Source organism: Lithobates pipiens, unplaced genomic scaffold (assembly GCF_037356315.1).
Source record: "Lithobates pipiens isolate NorthernLeopardFrog02 unplaced genomic scaffold, aLitPip1_a1.2 Scaffold_1, whole genome shotgun sequence".
In the NCBI taxonomy this organism is placed as follows: Eukaryota; Metazoa; Chordata; class Amphibia; order Anura; family Ranidae; genus Lithobates; species Lithobates pipiens.
The window spans coordinates 215,365,585-215,389,289 of NW_027507685.1; the positions used below are offsets into that span (position 1 = coordinate 215,365,585).

General features: G+C 42.6%; 1 protein-coding gene across 2 annotated transcripts in view; it reads right to left on the reverse strand.

Moving 5' to 3' along the window:
* The window catches only part of PRX (periaxin), a 96,703-nt gene extending 80,986 nt beyond the window's left edge, over nt 1-15,717 (reverse strand). For both annotated transcript variants that reach the window (XM_077482330.1, XM_077482313.1), the window contains exon 1: nt 15,602-15,717. In XM_077482330.1, coding sequence (XP_077338456.1) covers nt 15,602-15,659 — 58 coding nt within the window. In that variant the 5' untranslated portion in view covers nt 15,660-15,717. The remainder of the gene's footprint in view (nt 1-15,601) is intronic.
* Nucleotides 15,718-23,705: the final 7,988 nt, after the last annotated feature.

The window sequence follows — 23,705 nt, forward strand, 5'->3', positions numbered from 1 at the left end:
TCTGACAACTTTGTGCAACCGTGTGTATGCAACACAATTTTCAGGCAAAAGCTGTCGGAAAAAATCAGACGGATTTTATGGTCGCAATGTCCGACTGTGTGTACAGGGCATTAGCCTGTTCATGTGTGGCCAAGTCCGTTCGTTCGGAAGTCCGTCGGAACTCCGCTGAAAGTCCATTGAGAAGACCGTTGGACCTAGTCTGCCGGAAAGTCTGGTCATGTGTACGCGGCATAATAAAACATATTGAACAGAAAAACTGCTTACACTGTGGCATTTTGTTAACACAACCCCAATAACTATAGCAACATTTGCTTTGCTAGCAGGACCTTTATTTTTCTGCTCTGAGTAACCACAGACTCTACTGTAATCTCATTTCAAATATTTAGCAGTGACATCACCGCCACCCACGGGGGGCTCTAAGGCTGATGTGCTACAACCCCGAGTCCCGCAGTGTGTCGGATCTTCTCAGCTCACGACTTTCAATCACGCTCTCTACTCTATTTATTGCAGCTTCATGGCAATCATGCATATTTTGGTGAGCCATTCTGTGTAAACAATAATAAGCAATAAACCACAAAGCATGCACACCACATCTGACCCCTGTGGTGTAACCTGGGTGGAGGAGAGTAATACAGAACTCTGAATCCAGCTGAAAGGGATGCGGCACACCCAATGACATGTATAGAGGTGACCTCAGTATGTTATGTTGCGCTCCGCTAACGAACGATGACAATAACAAACCCACATCCTATTACATAAATGTTATGGTGTATAAAATCTGATATAGGTTACTCAGCTGTACTGTGAGATAATGATGCCATAGGCACTAACAAGTCTTAACGAATTCATTTGGAACCACACAGACCTGTGTCTTCCTTTGACAGGATGAGCAAATTAGATTTTAATATTCTGAGGTGATAAAGTTCTAAAAAATGATATGGGATCAGTTTATAGAATTGTATGAGCTTTTATATTTATTATTTTACCTCATCTATTTTACCTCACAAAAATGTTCTCATTAAACTGTATAATATACAAATATCAATACAGAATAGGCGAGGAATCAGACATTTTTAACACAAAGTGCATATCCAACTTTTGAATGGCCCTACTAATCAGTGTTTCATCTGAGGTACCGTATATACTCGAGTATAAGCCGAGATTTTCAGCCTCTTTTTTGAGGCTGAAAGTGCCCCCCTCGGCTTATACTCGAGTCATCGCTGTCTGCCCGCTCGATCAGCGTGTCGAGCAGACAGACAGCGGCCATTCTATAATTCAAAAGCCGCGCCTCCGGCTCCGCCTTTGCCTGTGATAGGCGGAACACTGAATTTCCCAGCAGCCTGTGTTCCGCCTATCACGGACATCGTATCATCCTCGTACTACGGACGAGGATGATACGATGTACGTGATAGGCGGAACACAGGCTGCTGGGAAATTCAGTGTTCCGCCTATCACAGGCGAAGGCGGCGGCGCAGCTTTTGAATTTTACAATGGCCGCCGAGGCGCCGACGAAGAGGGCACGGGACGGAGGCAAGGCAAGGCACGGCACGGCACGGGACGGGACGGGACGGGACGGAGGCAAGGCACGGCGGCAAGGCACGGAGGCAAGGAGGCAAGGCACGGGACGGAGGCTCGGGACAAAGGCTCGGGACACAGGTAGGCTGGACACACACACACACACACACACACACACACACACGGATGGATACACACACACACAGGGATGGATGGATGGATGGAGACACACACACACAGGGATGGATGGATGGATGGAGACACACACACACAGGGATGGATGGATGGATGGATGGAGACACACACACACAGGGATGGATGGATGGATGGACACACACACACACAGGGATGGATGGACGGACACACAGGGATGGACGGACACACAGGGATGGACGGACACACAGGGATGGACGGACACACACACAGGGATGGACAGGCATATCTCACCCTCGGCTTATACACGAGTCAATAAGTTTGCCAGTTTTTTTGGGGGTAAATTGGGGGCCTCGGCTTATATTCGGGTCGGCCTATAATCGAGTATATACGGTATCTGTATTTCATCTCCATCCAAAATTTCGCCTCAATAGACACCCCATAGGCCTCATTTAAATAGGCCCTGATAGGCTACCCCAGCCATTCTCAACCAGGGTTCCTCCAGAGGTTGCTAGGGGTTCCTTGAGCTGTGGCCGATGAACCACCTTTTTGATGGTGCCTACAGAGTTCAAGGTTTAGCATCACTTAGCAAAGCCAGCAGCATGACACAATATATATATTTAGCTGTCTTTAAGGGTGGCATTCTGAGCACCATTTTAAGGAGAACATTCTTCCTATTGACCACCAGTATAATGGGCATTGTTCTATTTAGCCCTGATGAATTGGTTTTAGTAAGGGTTCCTCGAGACCTAAAAATTTTTTTTGGGGTTCCCCTAGGGTTAAAAGGTTGAGAAAGCCTGCTCTACCCCATGAATGGGACACGTATTTATGCGGCTTGAGCCACGAGGTGCTGTGCGCAGGCAGCCCATGTAAAGCTACGTTCACATTAGCTTGCATGATAAAACACAGTGGGGGTTATTTACGAAAGGCAAATCCACTTAGCACCGCAAGTGCACTTGGAAGTGCAGTCGCTGTAGATCTGAGGGGAAGATCTGATGATTTTATCATCCAATCATGTGCAAGCTAAAATGCTGTTTTTTATTTTCCTTGCATGCCCCCCTTAGATCTACAGCGACTGAACTTCCAAGTGCACTTGCAGTGCAAAGTGGATTTTCCTTTAGAAAATCAATCCCAGTGTTTACTCTGAAAGCTAGTGCAATGCGGGCTCTGGCAGGGAGTAAGGATGAGCTCAGGCGTGTTCGCATTGTCCGCGTGCAGAGCCCGCCTGGAAGTCGGCACAGCACTGCGCTAATCACAGGCAGTCAGACATTGTCCCCATGCGTGGCTGCAGAGATCAGGCAATGTCTCACTGCCTGTGATTAGCGCAGCGCTGCGCCGACTTCCTGGTGGGCTCTGCACGTGGACCATGCGAACACAGCTGAGCTCATCCCTAGCAGGGAGCATTATGATGTATATTGCAGCGCATTGCACTTTCTTTAATTTTTCTTTTTTTTTTCATAACTTTATTTTAACAATTCATGCCTGTCACTGTGCAGCAACATGCGATACCATCATGCAGCAGTTTTCTGCACTGTACCACACATCACACCAGCACTGCAAAGTGAACAGGGCACAAAGAAATACCTTTAGGTGCCATAGCAGTGACCCATGTTTATCTGGTGCAGAAAAACACAGGTCACCGCAAATAAGGTGAATGAATCATTGAAGCCCGTACTAACAATCTGAAAATCAAATGGAAAAATTCCTGTAACGAGCTGTCTGACGATTTTCAGGTCGTTAGTACGGTGCTTTTGACAGCTGATTTAGCTTTTTCGTCAGACAAAAGTTGGATTTGCAGGTTATAAAGTTATTATCGGATGTGAAATCAACGTTCGATTTTCGTTTCATTAGTACTGACATTGTATTCTGTCGTACGAAAATTTTCGTATTTTGAGTAACCTCTTCACTTTCGACATGAGACTAGCATGCCACAAAAAACGGACATTCTGTCATCCGAAAATATAAGCGTGTGTACAAGGCTTTAGTGTATAGGGGCCCATCAGCTGAACAGACACAGCCACTTATCCTAATTTTAAAAGTGTGGGGGAGCAGCCCAAAGCACACTGTCTGCATCAGGTCCACTCACCCACATGATTTTCAATATGGGACGAGCAGCTGCGTCTGTGAAGCCGCTGCGTCCCCATAAATGCATGCAGCACCCAGTGGCTCAACCTGCATAAATACACGGTTCATTCCCAGACCACAGGCCTCAGCACCTGTGTGAATTAGGCCATCCAAACTCTCAATTATCTCCAGGTAAAATCTAGCAGTATTAGGGCCGGTTCACACTATTGCGATGGCAGACATCGCATGTAATTCGCAGCGCACTTCTGTTCACATTACATGCGATGCCTGTGTGGGTGCGATGTCAGCCATACAGATAGTATGGCTGATATCGCACCGCATTCGGTGCAAACACGCACAGGGCCCTTTTTTATGTTCGGAACAGAATTAGATTGCATGTGTGTTCACACATATGTGATCCGATTCATGTCCGAACTGTCAGTTCGCAGTGCAATATGCGAGCTGAAATGGGGGTGTCGTTAACATATAATGACACTCCCCAGCAGTTTGCATATGGCAGTGTAAACTGGCAGGGTTCTCGCATCGCAATAGTGTAAACCGGCCCTTAAGGAGTGCAGTTTTGTGAACTGACATTTACATACAAGTTTTACTAACAAATATACTGCCTGAGCTTTTATGGGTAGGATATTAGTTAGTTAGTCTTTTGGTGGTATTTAATCACCACTGGGTTTTTTTTTTTTTTGCTAAATAAACATTTTCATAGTTTGTTATTAAATTTTGCAAACAGGTAATTTTTCTCCTTCACTGATGTGCGCGGATGAGGCTGCACTGATTAGGAGGCACTGAATGGCAGCACTGTTGGGACTGCACTGATAATCAGTGTACATGTCTCTTTTACAGAAGCCCATAATCAGCTCTCTTCTCTCTGTTTCATGCTGCCAGCGCGGGGAAAGGAAATCCAATAACTGGCTCCTATTTACATAGTAATCAGCTGTGATTGGACACAGCTGATCACGTTGGTAAAGAGCCGCTGATTGGAGGACACTGTGATCACAGAGCGTGCGCGATAACGGGAGGCTGTCATATGACGGCCTCCCAGAACTAGCCGCCCACGTTGTAGCTGTCATTCGGCTATAGTTTGGTCGGCAAGTGGTCAAACAATTTATTGTGTGTGTGTGTGCTATTCTTTATTGTGTAATAATGATGGTATTCTGGGCTCATATCATGTGAGATAATTCCTTTTGTGAATATTTCTGTCCTGATGATGAAAGTAATGCACAGTAAAGGCTCATAAAACATAAGGTCTCAAGCCTCTGTAAGTCCATCCGGTGTTTCCTGTAAAGGGTGCTGCCTGGGCAGGAGTCCGTCTAACTCCTCACATACTGTAGATATGCATAGAGAAAGGTCCCAAACACTGCACACCTAGCAAAGCCATTAGTAAACAGGTGAAAGCAGCCTCAGCCAGCTTCATCCAAAGCCATGGCCCATCGCGTTTCACCTCGCCCATGGGGCTTAATCATGTAAAGGTTGCCATAGATGAATTTCAGCCAGTTCAGCTATTTCAATCATTTGGAAAATGACTGGCCAGACAGTGACTACATCCAAATAAATGTCTCCAGATATGAGATGGAATCTTGGGTTTTAGGACCATACCACACTTAGACCCCTTTCACACTGGGGCGTTTTTCAGGCATTTTTCATGCGCTTTAGCGTTAAAAAAAGTGCCTGAAAGAAGCCGCAACTGCAATCCCAATGTAAAAGGCCGAGTGCTTTCACACTGAGGCGCTGCGCTGGCAGAGCGTCAAAAAAAGTCCTGCAAGCAGCTTCTTTGCAGCGCTTTTGGAGCGGTGAATACAACGCTCCTAAAGCGCCCCTTCCTATTGAAATCAATGGGAAGCGCCTGTAAAACGCCTGAAAAACGCTATTGGCAGCAGCGTTTTGTGGGCGCTTTTAACCCTTTATTTGGCCACTAGCAGGGGTTAAAAGCGCCCCAATAACGCTCAAAAAACGCTGGTAAAGCGCTGCTGGTTTAAGAGGCGCTTTACGAGCGTTTTTCGGGCACTGACATTGTGAAAGGGCTCTTAAAGCATTTGGGCTTTCACATTGGGACTGCAGATGAGACTTCTTTCAAGCGCTTTACAGGCGCTTTTTTTAACGCTAAAGTGATTGAAAAACGCCCCCGTGTGAAAGGGGTCTTAGGCTCAATCCCAGTGTTGGGTTTGTAGCATTGTAAACCTTTTGCTCTAATTTTCTGAGAGACATTTATCTGCCATTTTGCAAGATCTACTGTACAGTATATCCCTGACTGTAGAAATACACATATATTGTTGCATGCTACTCAACCTTCTCCAGCACACATTGATACTTCTTTTTTTAATGCCCGGTTCACACTAGTGTGATGGCAGACATGTGTGTGATTCGCACCGCATTGCTGTTCAGATCACGTGATGGCTGTGCGATGAGATTTCAGCTATACACCCTGTATGCCTGAAATTGCATCACATTCACAGAAAAATGGTACAGGACCCTTTTTTTTGGTCTGCACTGGAATCGGATTGTATGGGTGTTCACACCTATGCGATCAGATTCCTGCACCATTTCACAGTTCGCACTGCGATCAGCTGACCAATCTGGGGGTGTCGTTAACTTTACATTGACACCCTCAGCGGTTCGCAGATCTCAGTGTGAACCACTGTGCGATTCAGGTGTGATGCGGGAACCCGCACTAGATTCGCAGGGTTCTCGCATCGCACTAGTGTGAACCGGCACTAAAACTTGTGAATAACGTTATGACTGACACCTGTCAATTCCCTATGATGCTTCCGCGTGTATTACTTTCTTTAGACATTGCTGGTAAAGACCACAAAAAGTGTCAACCTGTGCTAGAGTTCTTCATTGTTAGGCTTCTGCACTGAATAAATATCTCTTATTGGTCATTTCATATATTGTGTCCACCCAGTCTGGGATATATCTCAATACCTATGCTAATTTACATTTCATCCTATGCATCCAATGTAAAAATTGGAACAATTTCCTTTCATTGTTTTCACGTGTTTTAAGTAAAGCTTTGATCATCATAACAAGGAGTCCTTCAATCCTGGGGAAGGGTGTGGTCCACCTTTTCAGGAACATTTGCATAAGTAGACATCTTTTTGTGGCCAGGCCCTTCTAAACTTTCATAATAATGATATAAACACCATCTCACCTCTCCTATTTATCTGATTTTACTGTTCTACATCCATGTCTTAGGCCCCTTTCACACATGCTGATGGTATGTCCGTATTTCATCCATCCGTTTGAGGATGAATTACGGACATCCATTCATCCCTATGGGATAGCGGGTGTCTGCGGATGAGCATCCGCAGACACCCGCTATTGTCCGCCTCCGCAACAGTCCGATTCTGCAGACGGAGGAAAATCCTATTTTTCTATCCGTCTGCAGAGCGGATCGGACGAACACGGACACACGGTCCGTGCTCGTCCGATCCCCATAGAGGAGAGCGGAGAGCTGACAGGGCGGTCCCTGCACAGTGTGCGGAGACCGCCCTGTCCGCAGCCGGCTCAGCGGGGACAACGGAGCGATCCCCGCTGAGCGGGCGGATCTTCACGGGGCGGATCATTACTGATCCGCCCCGTGTGAAAGAGGCCTTACAGGAAAAACAAATAGCACAAAGTTGCGGTGCAAAGCTTCAAAATTCAATTATTGTGAACTATACGATAGACAAGGGAACAAAGCTACACTGCACTCAGTGAATACTTTATTACACAAAAATAAGATCCACATTTAATAAAAATAAAGCACAGTATTCCCCACCCAACATAAAAATGACAGCTCAGTCCTTTGTAAGCCCAGCTCACTTGGGGTACCACCAAATGCGCCCGCACATATGCTAAGAGTGGAAACTCTTAATCCTATGGATAATAAAATGCCTCTTTTCTTCTAAGAATAACCTCTTCTCTGCCGCATGGGTGACACCTTCAAAAATATACATTGTAATTGCCCTGCATGTAGTTCCAATGCACCTTTTTGTAATTAAATTCTTATTGGACAGCAGATACTTGGACTCCTACAATTTCAGACCGTTTTTTCTTATATTTCTTGTATATAAATATTGTAGGCACTTAAATTTCCTATGTGTATAAGCAACAAAAAAGTGTGTCCATCATTAAACATATTACACACATCAAAGCTCATTGTATCATTCCGAGCCTTCTAAGTCCATTTACATGGCCAGAGGTTATAATAGTTTATCATTGTAGCACCCTGATGTTTAGGCAAGGTTGCTATTAAATTTACTTGCCAAGTGATAGTTGACTTGGCCAATTGTTAGGAGGTCAACTGACTTTGCCCCAATTCTGGAAATGCTGCACTTCTCTCTTCTGTCACTAGGTGGCCGGGTATCTGGTGACATTAGATATGACAAGGGCATTGCAAGGAAAGATTAGGAATGAATGGGGTGTCTCTGCCAATGGAAAAGGATTGCCTTGAGTCCCTTGACCTTCTGGGAGAACCTATTTATTTGGGTGAGGTCAGGTGATCGGTGTTCTGTGCCACCTGGATGGCTGTGTGTCATATTGCCCCAGGCTGCTAGGCCAGAGACATATCCGGCTGCTAAGCTGAGGGCCTATTGAGAAGCAGGAGAGCAGCGTAGAGTTGGGATTGCAGCTTGCAGTCCAACCAGAAGTAACAGTTCTGCCGGCCGAAGAACCTGTCATGGTCAGAGGTAGATGGGAAGCGGTCGCCACTAAGGGACCAACCACCTTGTTACCAGGGACCGCTGTGAGTATCTGAAGCAAGTACCAGAGCAGAGCAGAGTATTATTGTATGCCAAGCTAGGGACCAAACAGGCCAGTGGGGTAAAACTTGAGAAGTATCGGTGAGTGCCAAGCTAGGGACCCAGCAGGGACGCGGGGGTAGCGCTTGAGGAAGATACTGAAGTGAGTAAGAAGTGAGAAGATTGGAAGAGCTCAGGGGATTCAGTGGCAGTGGATCAGTAAGTCTATGTGAAAGACTGGGAGCTCAGCTGAGTGAAGATCTACAATAGAAGATTGTAGAAGAAGTGAAAGAGTTAAATGCAACCTTTGTTAGAAACTGTTGCAAGATTGTTGTCATAGGAGACAGCGGTCCTACTCATGCAGATGTGGTGTCTAGCTGGATACCTTTCCCTGCATGGCTGTCTACCTATAAAAGTCTCAGAGTCTGCCAATTGACATTTCATCTACCTAAGGGGGTCCTGGCCCAAAATCTCTCTTCCCCAGATCTGTTTAAGAGACAATAAATCTCTTTGCATTCAAGAAGTGTCTGGCGCCCATCAATCCAACTTGCATTACAACCACCATTAGGCCTCTGGGGGTTCAGGACTTCTCTACATCATTAATTCAGTATCCTGTTATGCCCTTGTGGTTCTGTTGACAAATACTTGCACAGCAAAAGACAATGCTTGCACTACCCATTACGTCCTTTCCTCAGGCGTAAAAAAAAAAAGATTGCACACCTAATGTAAATTAGTTCACTGAACCCCTCAACAGCTTCTCCAACACTTTTTCAACCAATAGCCTCAGCTTGAGTTGGAATTTCCAAACAAAAAAAAAATCTAAATTTCTCCATTGCACTTACAGTATCTTAAATCAGCCTTTCTCAACCAGGGTTCCATGGAGCCCTAGGGTTCTTCTGGAGATTGCTTGAGAAATTTTGGCCCTTCAATTAAGTTGTCTCTCAAGAGTTTCCTAAAACGAGAAAGTTATTTCAAGGGTTCCTCCATTTTTAAAAAGGGTAGAAAAACTGTCTTAGATGGCCATTTCACATCCTCTGATGCCATATATTGCTCAAGTTCTTCACAGGGTTCATTCCTTTAACTCTCCCTGCCACTAAAATGTCCACCTCATTACCTCTTGTACCTAAAACCCCCAATTCAAATATCTCCTCCTTCATTTCTACTCCAAGTACCCCCTCTCCTCCAGGAAAAGTGACTTCACTGTGTACTTTATGAAGAAAATGTTAAGGCCCTTTGGCTCTAGCTAAATATGCCCTATGGACCTTGCAGGAGCAGAGTCCCAGCAGCAGTGCCACCCCTGTCTATTTTATATCAGTGAGAAGACCCAAGGCTGGAGATATGAATTTTAAGTGACATAAGTTTTGCTAAGGAAATAAAAAAATGTCAATGATTGTTATGATTTGAAACTAAATTTATTGTAAATCTGTGCCGCTTAGGCTTCCATGATATTGTGATGCGTCAAGCAAGTACACTTGCTTACAAGGAGTGACAAATGGGAGGGTCTGCCTCTCCTGTAATCACTTGTTAAGTTCCAGTGTTGTACTAAAGGAGTTGATTAAGTAAAACACTGTCACGGTCAGGGTTCAAGCTCGGAGACCAGTAACTATAGCAGTAGAGAGGTTCCCACCGATCAGCTGGATAATTGAACAAGCAGGTCACCCTGGCAGATGAAGTGGGCTCACCCGAGGTGTGGGGTCTAATCACTATCTGGTGTTCACCAGAGCTCCTGATGGTGGAGATGGGTTTTGCTGTGTGTTAGTACTGGGTCGTGGTCCTCATAATCGTTTCACCAGGAGGTGAGAAAGCCAGGGTCCTGTAGCAGATAGAGTAAGTAGGGATAAAGCAGAAGCGTAGTCAGTAAACAAGCCAAAGGTTGGTAACAATGGTTGCAGTTTGGGATCATGCAGAGACATAGTCCAAGAACAAGCCAAAGGCTGGTAACGAGTGGCATCGAAGATACGGACAGCAGGAATGACAAGAGCAAGATATTGGCTGGAGAGTGCACAATCATCTGGCAAAGAGGAAGTGCAGAGACATGGCTTAAATCAGGAAGTTCACGGGAGGAACATGTCTAAGCATTTGAGCATCTCAGGTGGCTCAACGAGAAGAGTTACTGCCAGACACAGCAGAGGACCCAAGTTCAGGTTCAGGTCCAGGCCCAGGCCCTGACAAACACATTGTTTTAACAAGACCCGAAATGGCTCCTTTTCTTGCTCTCCTCGATAGACACTCTACTGAAATTCACACTTTCTCTCTGTCTATAGACAGGATATCCTCCTGGAGGAGCTCAGGTTCAGCATGGAGGACAGCACATGTGGAACCATCTATTGAGAACATACCTCAGTTTGTATCATGGAGATACAATGGTTTGGCTTTTTTTCCCTCTTTCATGTGATAACGCACACCAACTGATTTTCAGGTGTGCGTTTCCAGACGTTATATGTTATAAGGAGGTGTGCTGTGTGTTATTTGCCTGACCTCCATGTGCTTGAGCTCCCAATAGTGATACTAGATATATTCAGCGTAAACTTAGGAATTAAAAGGGGTATTATTATTCAATATCCGCTGTAATAAAATTTACATCAAGTCATCCCCCCCTACGGGTAACCCAACGCGGCCGCGTTTGACCACGGAGTGTAAAACATGTTTGTCGGATGACATTTTTGATTGACTCCCTGTAAGTGCTCACCCCTGGACCTATGTTGAGGTTGAGAATCTATATCAGAATTTATCTAAATATGACCTTTGAACAACTTCGTCCATTTTTCCTGATGAAGCCGCTTTTGGCGAAACATGTATAAGTTTTTGGACGCAGTATTTTAAGTATGGAATTGCAGCATTTAACGGCATTCTGTGTATATACCTATGAGTCTGAATACATGTCTGTATCCATTTTATTGGAGTTTTGTGTATAAATAAAGAGACGTTTTTTGTACTTTTACAATAACACTTTGTAGTGTATATCTGAAATATGTACCTTTAAAATCTCCTAACCAGTACTCTACTATTTTTCAAACAAAATGGGATGTTGGTACCTTTATTTGGAAATTGATCTCTAGCCACATTTTGACTTTTGTCACAACACCGGACTATGGGATGTGTAGTGTGCTTAGAGCAATGATTACGACCCCAACTAATGGGCACTACGCTCATTCCAAACAAGGGGAAGGGAGGAGGAAAAGGAGAGATTCAGCGGCTCACAGAGGATGTTACAATGACGCAAAAAACACAGTAAGAAATAAACCCATGGGTAAAACAACCCATTCCATTTGAAATAGAAATGAAAGGCAAAATATTTGTGTATAGATATAAAAAAAAAAAAACATAAATACCCTTTTTCCCTTTTTTTTATAAGTGATCATATTTCCTCTGTTCTCAGCTGCATAAGAGCTGAGGGAGGAGAAACAGCAGCACACTGAGCTTCCCAGTGAAAGGCTGTGCAGGGGAGCCATCAGGGTAAGTCTGATCATTGGAGGAGAGGAGGCTGAGTTGCCAGTGCAGCTAGAGAACTGACCATGCTGTGCGCTCATGCCTAGAGTGGTCAGTTATTAATAGAAAGGCAGAGGGACTGGCAGGATCACAAGGGATTTCACAAAGAAAGCACACAGAGAACAGGATACTTTTCCATACAAGTACACTATATTACCAAAGTATTGGGACCCCTGCCTTTACACGCACATGAACTTTTTATAGCATCCCAGTCTTAGTCCGTAGGGTTCAATATTGAGTTGGCCCACCCTTTGCAGCTATAACAGTTTCAACTCTTCTGGGAAGGCCGTCCACAAGGTTTAGGAGTGTGTCTATAGGAATGTTTGACCATTCTTCCAGAAGCGCAATTGTGAGGTCAGGCACTGATGTTGGACGAGAGAGCCCGGCTCGCAGTCTCCGCTCTAATTTAACCCAAAGGTGTTCTATCAAGTTGAGATCAGGACTCTGTGCAGGCCAATCAAGTTACTCCAGCCCAAACTCACTCGTCCATGTCTTTATGGACCTTGCTTTGTGAACTGGTCCAAATCATTTGGTCTGGGTGGACGTCCCACAGACATCCACCCAGAATAAGCCAACCGTGCTGTAGCTGTCTTTCGGCTATGGCCCGGTCGGCAAGTGGTTAATGATATGTTATTTATTTATATATTTATGTAATTATTTTGTTTGGTGTATGTGTATATATATATATATATATATATATATAACTATATATATATATATATATATATATATATATATATATATATATATATATATATATATATACCAATCTGTATGTATCTTTAGCACTCTAGCATTGACTATAAGCACTATATCTGGTGTGAAACGTGTCAGCGGCTGTGCCGGTAGTCTGTATTGACCTGTGATGCTTTGATATCCATTTTTTTAATAAAGGTGAACTTTTTTGGAGTGCGGCTATCCAGCGTTCTATTTCTTCCATTATCTCTGTTACAAACAGAACCAGAACCCTGTCTGATAGCAGCCAGCTGTTCTTAGGTGAGGTGATTACATTGGAGCGGTGCACTCCTATGTAATACTTTATAATCAATTACAGCAAACAGTTTTTTTCCTTTAGGGATAAAGGTTTTAAAAAAAATAAAATAAAAGCTGATCATTGTAAGCACCCCTGCCAATGTTAAATGGATTGTGTTGTCTCAGTAACATTCTGCTGCAAAGAGCGTTTTCTGTTGAAAAACAACAGACTTGCTGGCTGGATCACCAGATGAAAATAGGAGAAAGAAAGCCTAAAGAGGAAAATGAATGCAGCCATCACATCTAAAAATTGGTAAGCTGCAAAATAATAAATGTTAGCTTTTGGGTTCAATAATGCTTTAAGTTCTACTAACTTGAATGGCAAAATGTGGGTCAACACACCAAAAATATAACATAAAGGACTTTTTTTTGCTGCACATGAAATGCAGACCATTGAACTGGGGATACATCAGTAGGTCTTTCATTTTTGAGCATTTGTTAATTTTTTTATAGGGGGTCAAATTGATGTTCATATTCGACCGCAGTGAAGAGAACATTTTAAGGAGAAAGATAGACATTTTTTCTTGAACAAACAATTTTCTTTTTCTTTTTTTTTTTTACTTTTTTGTGTATGATAAATTTTGACAAAATAAATAAAAAAAAAAAAAAAACAAGAAATGTTTTAACTGTGTATGTGGTTTTTGTTTGGTAAAGTCCATTTGATAATTTTTTTTTTTTAAAACCAAACAAAGTTTTAACTGCTTTTGAATGACATTCCTTAAGCCATCGAATATATTGCGAATTTTCATACGAATTTTAGTTTAGTTCTAAAATATAATAGTGTATAAGCACCTTAAGGGAGGATAGATGCTATTGAGTACAATATATTTCTTCTAGTCCATCTATTTTCCGGCATCAGAAATTGCAGGAAAAAGCCTGAAGACAATAATCAACCCTTAGGCCCCATTCACACCTCAGCGTTTGTAGCTTGAAGCTCCACAACGCTGGAGGAGGAAAAAAAAAAAACAATTATTCTCTATGCAGATATTTCACATTTCCACTCCAAGTCACCTGAAGGCAAATGCCTGAAGCTCAAAAAAGTTCTGGCGCATTTTTATTCCTATAGAAATAAATGGAAATTGCCCATTTGCATGTTTTTGCGCATTTTAGCGAGATTTTATGCTCAAATTATTTTTTTTTATTTTATTAAATAGTAATAATATATGAATAAAAACGTGATAAGAATAAATGCACAAACAACTAAACATCATCATAAATAAATAAAAAATAAATAAATAATATGTCGTAAAACATAAATAAATATTAATTAACCCCAACCTTAAAAAAATATTACATTAATTATTATTACTATTATTCATAATAATAATACATAATCCCAAACAAAAAAATGTACTATTATTATTAATAATAATATTATTATTATTTATTTTGCGTTAGGGTGTTTAGCTTTTTATTTGATTTTTTTAAGGGTTAGGGGTTAATTATTTATTATTACTTAGTATTCATTTATTGAATTAATTTATTATTTATTTATAATTATTTTTATTTGTTTATTTATGTATTATTAATAATAATAATAATAATAATAATAAATAAATACACAAATAAATAAAAATAATTATAAATAAATAATAAATGAATTCAATAAATTAATACTAAGTAGTAATAAATACATAATTAGCCTCTAACCCTTACAAAAAATCAAACAAAAAAACGAAACACCCTAACGCAAAATAAATAAATAATAATAATAATTATTATTATTATTATTAGTAGTAGTAGTAGTAGTAGTAGCAGTAGTAGTAGTATTAATAACAATCTAACTCTAACAAAAAATATATATAAATAATCCTAACACCAACTCCTACTCCTAATCCTAACCCTAACCTAACTTTAGTTCTAACCCCTTACCCTAACGAAAATAATAAAAATTATTATTAATAATAATAATAATAATAATAATAATGATAATTTAAAAAAAACGAAAATCTAATGGAAAAGCTATAAAACCTGAAATACCTAGCAACGAATGATGCAGCAGATGATAGTTTTTCTCTATTGGCTAATAAAAATAAAAAAAGCCTCAAAAGCGCCGCATACAACGCGTGTAAAAATCACGCAAAAGATGCTACGCTCAGGTGTGAATGTAGCTTTAAAGAATTGGTCAGGAGGTTCTCTGCTAAGCTAGTTAATGGAAATTAGGCTTTTATACTAAAACTAGAGCGTGAAAAATCTAGGGCAGCTCTGCATAGAAACCAATCAGCTTCCAGGTTTTAATGTTCAAAGCTTAATTGAAGAAGCTAAAGTTAGAAGCTGATTGGTCACCCTGCACAGTTGTAGCAGATTTTGAGTGCTCCAGTTTTAGTAAATATCCCCCAATATGTTTGTACATTGGTATCCCAAAGGAGCTTATAATGATAATGAATGTCACATCGTGTATCACTATACCATGCATAGACCAAAAAAAGACAAAAATGAAAGAAAAAAAAAGTAACAAAGCTATAACAAAACAATAGTCATGTCTCCTCATAGTGGAGCTACCCAAAGCTGCCATCTATTTTGCCCAGCAGATACAGCAAGGAGTCTACAACCACACTTCAGAATAGAATAATTCAACTCCATAAAGTCTTCTAGTTCATGGGTGTACTTACCATAGGAGGAAGATGGAGACCAGGTAACCCCAAATATCTGATTAAAACAGTCACACATTTTTCTATCGTCCTTTTTTTAATTCCCCCACGTCGGATAGTCCCTCAGCTCCTGTATATCCCACCGCAGACTCACCACCGGGCACAGCATAAGCCAGGAGGCACACAGAGAATGGCATATAACCCCTGTAGATTAGCACAGCGGCCCAGTCAGCATTTCAGAAAAGCTGTTCACAAACATCGACCATTGTCCAGCACGGGCTGGGTTTAACAAAGCAAAGACAAAATCCCTTGTTTAAAGCTTTTGGGGAAAGGGAGAAGAGACAGGCATCTGGGCAAAACTGCAGAGCTAGTTGATCTAGTGGTGATCACTTGACAAATAGGGGGACAGGTCAGTGAAGGGTAGTGACAGGTCTGGACAATAGACATCCGTTTCACGAGAGGGAACACTGGAGACATTGAACGTGAAGCTCAAATTGAAGCCTAGTGTGTGTACATAGCATAGAAACTACATATAAGCGAGAAGGTCTTTACATGTGATCACTTCTTATCACAATCCAAAAAACAACGAGGGATTTATTCCACAATTTAGGAAATGTGAAGAGCCCTCGGAATCATTCCACCATGTTGAAATGGCCAACTGCACATCCAGACCTGCCGGTTTATAGCACCAGATAAGACTGTCATTTATTTTAGCTTGTATACCGCTGTTTCAGGCTTGATATCCTCCACTTGTGCTGAATATAGAAATTATGAGGGCTGTACCGAAAAGGAATGCAAAATCGGGCATATAAATTTTTTTTATTAACTTACATTGGTTGGACTTGATGGACTTGTGTCTTTTTTCAACTTAACCTACTATGTTCAAATTTCACAAGTTGGTAAAGTAACTTTTCCTCTATAGCAATATCCCTAAACTGTGGCCCGTGGGCCGAATGCGCCCTTTTGCTTCCCATTACCCAGCCCTTGGAACACTATTCCTTCCACTGACACCAATGGTGAAGCATAAATTCTTTGTCTGACACCATTGATGGAGCATACATTCTTCCTCTGACACCATTGATGGAGCATACATTCTTCCTCTGACACCATTGATGGAGCATACATTCTTCATCTGACACCATTGATGGACCATACATTCTTCATCTGACACCATTGATGGAGCTTACATTCTTCCTCTGACACCATTGATGGAGCATATATTCTTCCTCTGACACCATTGACAGGGCATACATTCTTCCTCTGGCACCATTGATGAAGCATACATTCTTCCTCTGACACCATTGATGGAGCATACATTCTTCCTCTGACATCATTGATGGAGCATACATTCTTCCTCTGACACCATTGATGGAGCATACATTCTTCATCTGACACCATTGATGGACCATACATTCTTCATCTGACACCATTGATGGACCATACATTCTTCATCTGACACCATTGATGGACCATACATTCTTCATCTGACACCATTGATGGAGCTTATATTCTTCCTCTGACACCATTCATGGAGCATACTTTCTTCCTCTGACACCATTGATGGAGCATACATTCTTCCTCTGACACCATTGATGGAGCATACATTCTTCCTCTGACACCATTGATGGACCATACATTCTTCCTCTGACACCATTGATGGAGCATACATTCTTCCTCTGACACCATTGATGGAGCATACTTTCTTCCTCTGACACCATTGATGGAGCATACATTCTTCTTCTGACACCATTGATGGGGCACTATTCCTTCCACTAGCACCAAGGTTGGTGCACTATTTCTAACACTGACACCAGCGACGGGGCACTATTCTACCCATTGACACCCATGATGGGGGCACTGTTCCTCCCACTAATACTAATGATGGGGCACCATTCCTCCTCCTCCTAATAACTATGTGCTGTGTCATTTTTTTTACTCCCACTGACCTCCAGTCCTCAGGCATTGTCTATTCCCACTGGCCACAGTCCAGCCCAGCTAGTCTAAGGACAGTTAAGTAGCCTATTGCTTAGAAAGTTTGGAGACCCCTGCTCTTCTTCTCTTTCATTGCAGGTAAATAATGGATTCCAAGCAGAAGGAAAGTGCTGTCTTTAAGTTCTTGACGAATGACGAAGGAGGGGTGCAGACCAGTCGCCCAAAATCCCTCAACACCAGTTGTCAGAATACAATAGCCGCAGTGGGAGATTCATCCATCTGCACTGTTAGGGTGGATGAAAGAAATCTATGTACAGTATACGTGGCCAGCTTACATTTTGAGAAAATCAGTTTAGAACGTACATAGGGCTTTTACTCTTCCCTTCAGCAGCCTAAATGTGCAGCAGAGGAGTAAAGGAAACTGTATAAGCATGTTTTTTTGAGTTTAGGCATTTTCTTTTTTCTACCACTGATCTCCCCTAATGTTATCCTATGTGTCTGTGCACACATGGATGTTTTTAGCAGTTTAGTAGCAGGGGAGTTAAAAGGATGCTTTCTGAATGCCCTAAAATCACATCCAGGAAAAGGAATTTTGACCACAAAAAATGCTGAATGCTGCTAACCAGTTCCCACTGGGAGGACGTCCATGGAGGTCCTCCAGTTTCAGTGGTTATACCGGGACGATGTCTGCATCTACAGGCATCATGGCGGCTTGTATCTTTTCAGCCGGCGATTCCCTGTAAGGCAGAAGTGATCCGATCCATCAATTCTGCCGGTGGCGGTCCCATTCCCCTCCTTCAGCCGCCCCCTCTGCGATGTGATGGTAGAGCCTGGGTGCAGCCGGCGGCGATAGCTGCCCCGAACAGAGAGAGGGGAACTGATGTCCTTCCTCTCTCTCTGTAACCCTGAAAACCGGGAGCCGCAAGTAGTTTGTCACTTTCGGTCCCGCCTCCTTGTTTACCTGGCCGCCAGTGGCCAGGAAAGCAGCTGATCAGATTGATCTGTGTCTGATCGGCTGCATGGAAGGCCAGACGAGAAATTTGGGGTCTAATAGACCCCAGATCTCTCCATAAAGAGGACCCATCATGGCCCATTCTGTCACAAGGGATGTTGTCCATCCCTTGTGATAGCAATAAAGTTAATCCAAAAAAGAAAAATGAAAAGAAAATATTTTTGTATAAAACAAATAATAATAAAAAAATTTTTTTTTAAAGCGCCTCCATCCCACCGCGCTTACACGCAAATGAGAACGCATCCGTTACTCCCGCACGCATATGTAAGCGCCGATCGCACCACACATGTGAGGTATTGTCGCAAACGTCAGAGCGAGAGAAATAATTCTAGTGCCAGATCCCCTGTGCAACTCTAAACTAGTGACCTGTAAAAGCGTTTAAAGTGTCACCTATGGAGAATTTTAAGCACCGTTGTTTGCCACTATTCCACGGGCAGATGCAATTTTAAAGCGTGACATATTAGGTATCTTATTACTCGGTGTAACATTATCTTTCACATTATACAAATAAAATGGGCTAACTTTAGTGTTTACTTAATGGCTCCCCTACACATCTGCTAACATGCACACCAAAACGCACGGTGTCATGCAATTTTGCAACAGGGTCAGGGACTTCTTTTGCATGTTTCTCTTGTGCCCTACACGTGACGCACAGAAACGCAGGTGTGCACCTTCACACCTGCATGGTTTGCCCGGAGCCCTAAAAACTGTGTATTGATTCCCGAGGAGGAGGAGGTAACGTTTCACTGTGAAATGAATCAAACTTTTTCCACGAATTACTTCTTTTAGATTTGGATTGCAGATGCAAAGCACTTTTGCACTCTTCTTCCACAGAGCGAGAGGAAGTATCAATAAACTATGAGTGCGATGTTGTCACCACACTTGTGCTTCATTGAGTACTACAATTCCTGTGCTACGGTGGCAGATGAGACTTGAGGTTTTACCAATGGGTAAAAGAACCCCCAGATTCTATAAGTGGGGGGGGGGGAGCGGTTTGACAGTTGAGTGGATCATGTTTCATTATAAATATGGACGTAACATAAAACATAGTTCAGAAAGGGGGGCCTAGCTATTAAAGGAAGTGTATGACCAAAGCTTTTTTGGCCCTACTTCTCCTCTATCACAGGAGAGCACTTTGTTCTGCACTCCTGTGACCCCTTTTCAGCTGACAGCGGGCTAAAACCACTGTTGGCTGACGTCACTCAACTGGTCCCGCCTTTACAGTCAGGATCTGCCCAGAAGACTGGACTGTCAGCTGGCGTAGCCTTTCAGCAAATCGCTGGGCGACTAAGCCAGCAACTTTTGCCCCTCCACAGAACGGTGCTCCAGTGAGCACCGGAGGAGCAGAGAGCGATGACTGACACTGAACACCAAGAGAGCGATTTCTGTTTACTGAACACCAAGAACTGAACGATAAGCCGCCGTTGATTGCTCAGTTCTCAATCCGCGTACACATGACCGAATAAACTCTGACTTTGGTTTTTCCGACGGAGTTCTGCTGAAACTGTCTTGTGTACACACGATCACACCAAAGTCTGAGAAGAACACAGTGACGTACAGCACGTACGACGGGACTAGGAAAAGGAAGTTCAATAGCCAGTAGCCAATAGCTTCCATCTCGTACTTGCTTCAGAGCATGCGTAATTTTTGGTCCGTCGGAACAGCATACAGACGAGTGGTTTTCCAGATAGGAATTGGTAAATAAATATTTAAAACATGTTCTATTTCTAGGTCCGTCAGAATTTTTGAAAAAAAAAAAGTCAGATGAGGCATACACACGGTCGGAATATACGATGAAAAGATTCCGTCTGACTTTTTCTGTCGGACATTCCGCTCGTGTGTACACAGCATTAGAAGCAGCGAGGGACAAATACAGCATCAGACCTGAGTATAATTTTTTTTTTTAAAGAATCCCTGCCTCTCTTATAAGCCAATTGAGCTTTAAAACCCGCTTGCTATTGGCAAAGTGTAAATGTAACTTTAACCGCTTACCTACAGGGCACTTACACCCCCTTCCTGCCCAGGCCATTTTTCAGCTTTCAGCCCTGTCGCACTTTGAATGACAATTGCTCGGTCATGCTAAACTGTACCCAAATTAAATTTTTATAATTTTCTTCACACAAATAGAGCTTTCTTTTGGTGGTATTTAATCACTGCTGGGTTTATTTTTTACAAAAAAAAAGACCAAAAAATTTGAAAATTATTTTTTTTTGCTCAGTTTCTGTCAGTAAAGTTTATTAAGTAATTTTTCTCCTTCACTGATGTGCGCTGATGAGGCAGCACTGATAGACTGAACTGGTGGTCACTGACCAGGTGGCACTGATTAGGTGGCACTGAGGAGGCACTAATATGCCGCACTTATGGGCACTGATATGTGGCACTGATGGGCACTAATAGGTGGCACTGATAGGTGGCATGGATAGGCGGTACTGATGGGCACTGATAGGCGGCACGGATAGGCAGTGCTGATGGGCATTGATGGGTGTCACTGATGGGCAGCACTGATAGGCGGGACTGATAGCCAGCATGGACTGGCATCACTAATGGGCACTGATTGGTGGCACTTATGGGCAGTGGTGGGCAATTGATCCCCTGATGAAGTCACGTGATTGATGTAACGCGTAGGGAGTGGCCGTCGCAATACCGGAAGTGACGTAAGACTGGCGGAAGACGCCAGGACACCATTTTCATTGTGTGCTGTTTAACTTTTTTTTAAATGTGAGAGTCTTATTCGTTTTTTAATCTATTAAACCGCTAGTTTTTACAAAAAATACTGCACTATTGGAGCCTTCTCTTTTTCCTTTATGTGACTATATGGAGTGGCATATGTTTGTGAACACCGCTGCCTATACCACAGTACAGTTATTACAGGAATGAATGGCCCTCTGGTGGCCCGCTGTGGATGTTCATAATTTGGGAGATATTTACTGCTGAGGACCCCCTGCTGGTTAAAGAGAGAACAGAGGCTGCCTATTCTATTTGATGTGCCTTTTTTTCCAGAAGTAGAGGTGAGAGTTCTGGGAGCCCATATCCTTCCTTGCTACACAAATACGTTTTTAATTACTTCTCCTCTGAGTTGAATCTATCTGAATACCTCTGGTGCCGTTGAATTATATTGAAAGACTTGCTATATGGACTAAATTTTGAACTCACTTTCTATATATTCATTTATTTATTTTAAGCACGTAGCACTTTTTACTATTACATATTGTATTTGCACAGGACCATTATTGATTTTATTTCTCACTGGTTGGTATTATGTGAATACTACTAGGTCCAGCTGCAGCTATTAGCACTTTAATTGCTATTTGCACGTGTACACTTTTTAGTGACACTTGTTTGGTCTAATTTAATTTATTTATTTTATTATTACTTTACTCATATTTATGTTTTGTGTATGAGGTTTTCCACCACATTTATATATATATATATATATATCACTAATTTTTTTATTCGTAATCTTATACCTATAAGTAGTAGCGCAAAGGCTTCTTTCTCACTTTTTTTTTGGTGGGTATTCATCGCCGGCACTGATTTGTGGCACTGGTGTCGCTATTGTAGTGCCCTGATTACATGTATAGATGTCTCCTGTGAGGAGATGCTGCTGATGGGCTCTCCTCGCCAAACACTCTGTCAGTGTGAGGCGAGGAGCACTGATTATGGTCTCTCCGTGTTTACATGTGTCCGGCTGTGATTGGACACAGCCGATCACATGGTTGAAGAGCCACGGAGGCGGCTCTTTACAGAGATTGGGGTCGTGCCGTGTCCTAGCAACACGGCACGGCCACGATCCCCCTGCAGGCGCAATTACGGTCGTTCTGGGACGCCATCATATGACGGTGTCCCAGAACAAGAGTCGCACCGCTCCGCCGTCATTTGACAGTGGGTGGGTGGCAACTAGTTAAAGGCTAAGTTCACCTTTAACAAAAAAATAATAATAAATGCACATATTTTTACAGGTAAAAAAATGTACATTTATTCTTTTTGCTCTACAGGAGCCTGCAAAGTATTGCACCTGTGATCAGAAGATTGCGTGTGCAATGTTAGGTTCATGTGCACTGTGTATAAGTGTTCAATTTGAAAGCTGGAGGGAGTGTGAATGGACTATGAGTGGGCTGATCAGACCGTTCGGAAGTCTGCAGAGACCACAAGTGCAACTGCTGCAGTGGCAGATGGGGCTGGCACAGCCACGCAATATTCCAGCTCTTTTTTCATTGGGAAGGGTGGGGTAGAAATATACAGTATCTCACAAAAGTGAGTACACCCCACATTTTTGTAAATATTTTATTACATCTTTTCATGTGACAGCACTGAAGAAATTACACTTTACTACAATGTAAAGTAGTGAGTGTACAGCTTGTATAACAGTGTAACAGTGCTCACTTGGGCTTAGGTCTGGAGACATGCTTGGCCAGTCCATCACCTTTACCCTCAGCTTCTTGAGAAAGGCAGTGGTCATCTTGGAAGTGTATTTGGGGTTTTTATGTTGGAATACTGCCCTGCGGCCCAGTCTCCAAAGGGAGGGGATCATGCTCTGCTTCAGTATGTCACAGTACATGTTGTTATTCATAGTTCCCTCAATGAACTGTAGCTCCCCAGCAGCACTCATGCAGCCCCAGACCAGACACTTCCACCACCACGCTTGTCTGTAGGCAAGACACACTTGTCTTTGTACTACTCAACTGGTTGCCGCCACACACGCTTGACCCCATCTGAACCAAATAAGTTTATCTTGATCACATCAGACCACAGGACGTGGTTCCAGTAATCCATGTCCTCAGTCTGCTTGTCTTCAGCAAACTGTTTGCGGGCTTTCTTGTGCATCATCTTTAGAAGAGGCTTCCTTCTGGGACGACATTCTTTTTTTCAGATCCCCAGAGAGTTCTTTGCCATGAGGTGCCATGTTGAACTTCCAGTGACCAGTATGAAAGAGTGAGAGCGATAACACTAAATTTAACACAACTGCTCCCCATTCACAAATATATATATATATATATATATATATATATATATATATATATAAAATCTTTGATACAGTTTATACAGCGGCCACATGCTTTAGTAAAGGAAATTGTTTGCTAGGGCCCCCTTGGCCCAAATGAACTACAGTATTTAATGTAAAAGCAAAGCTGGAGCTGGGCTGTAAGATTTTATTAAAGAACTCAAAACAACAAAACAGAG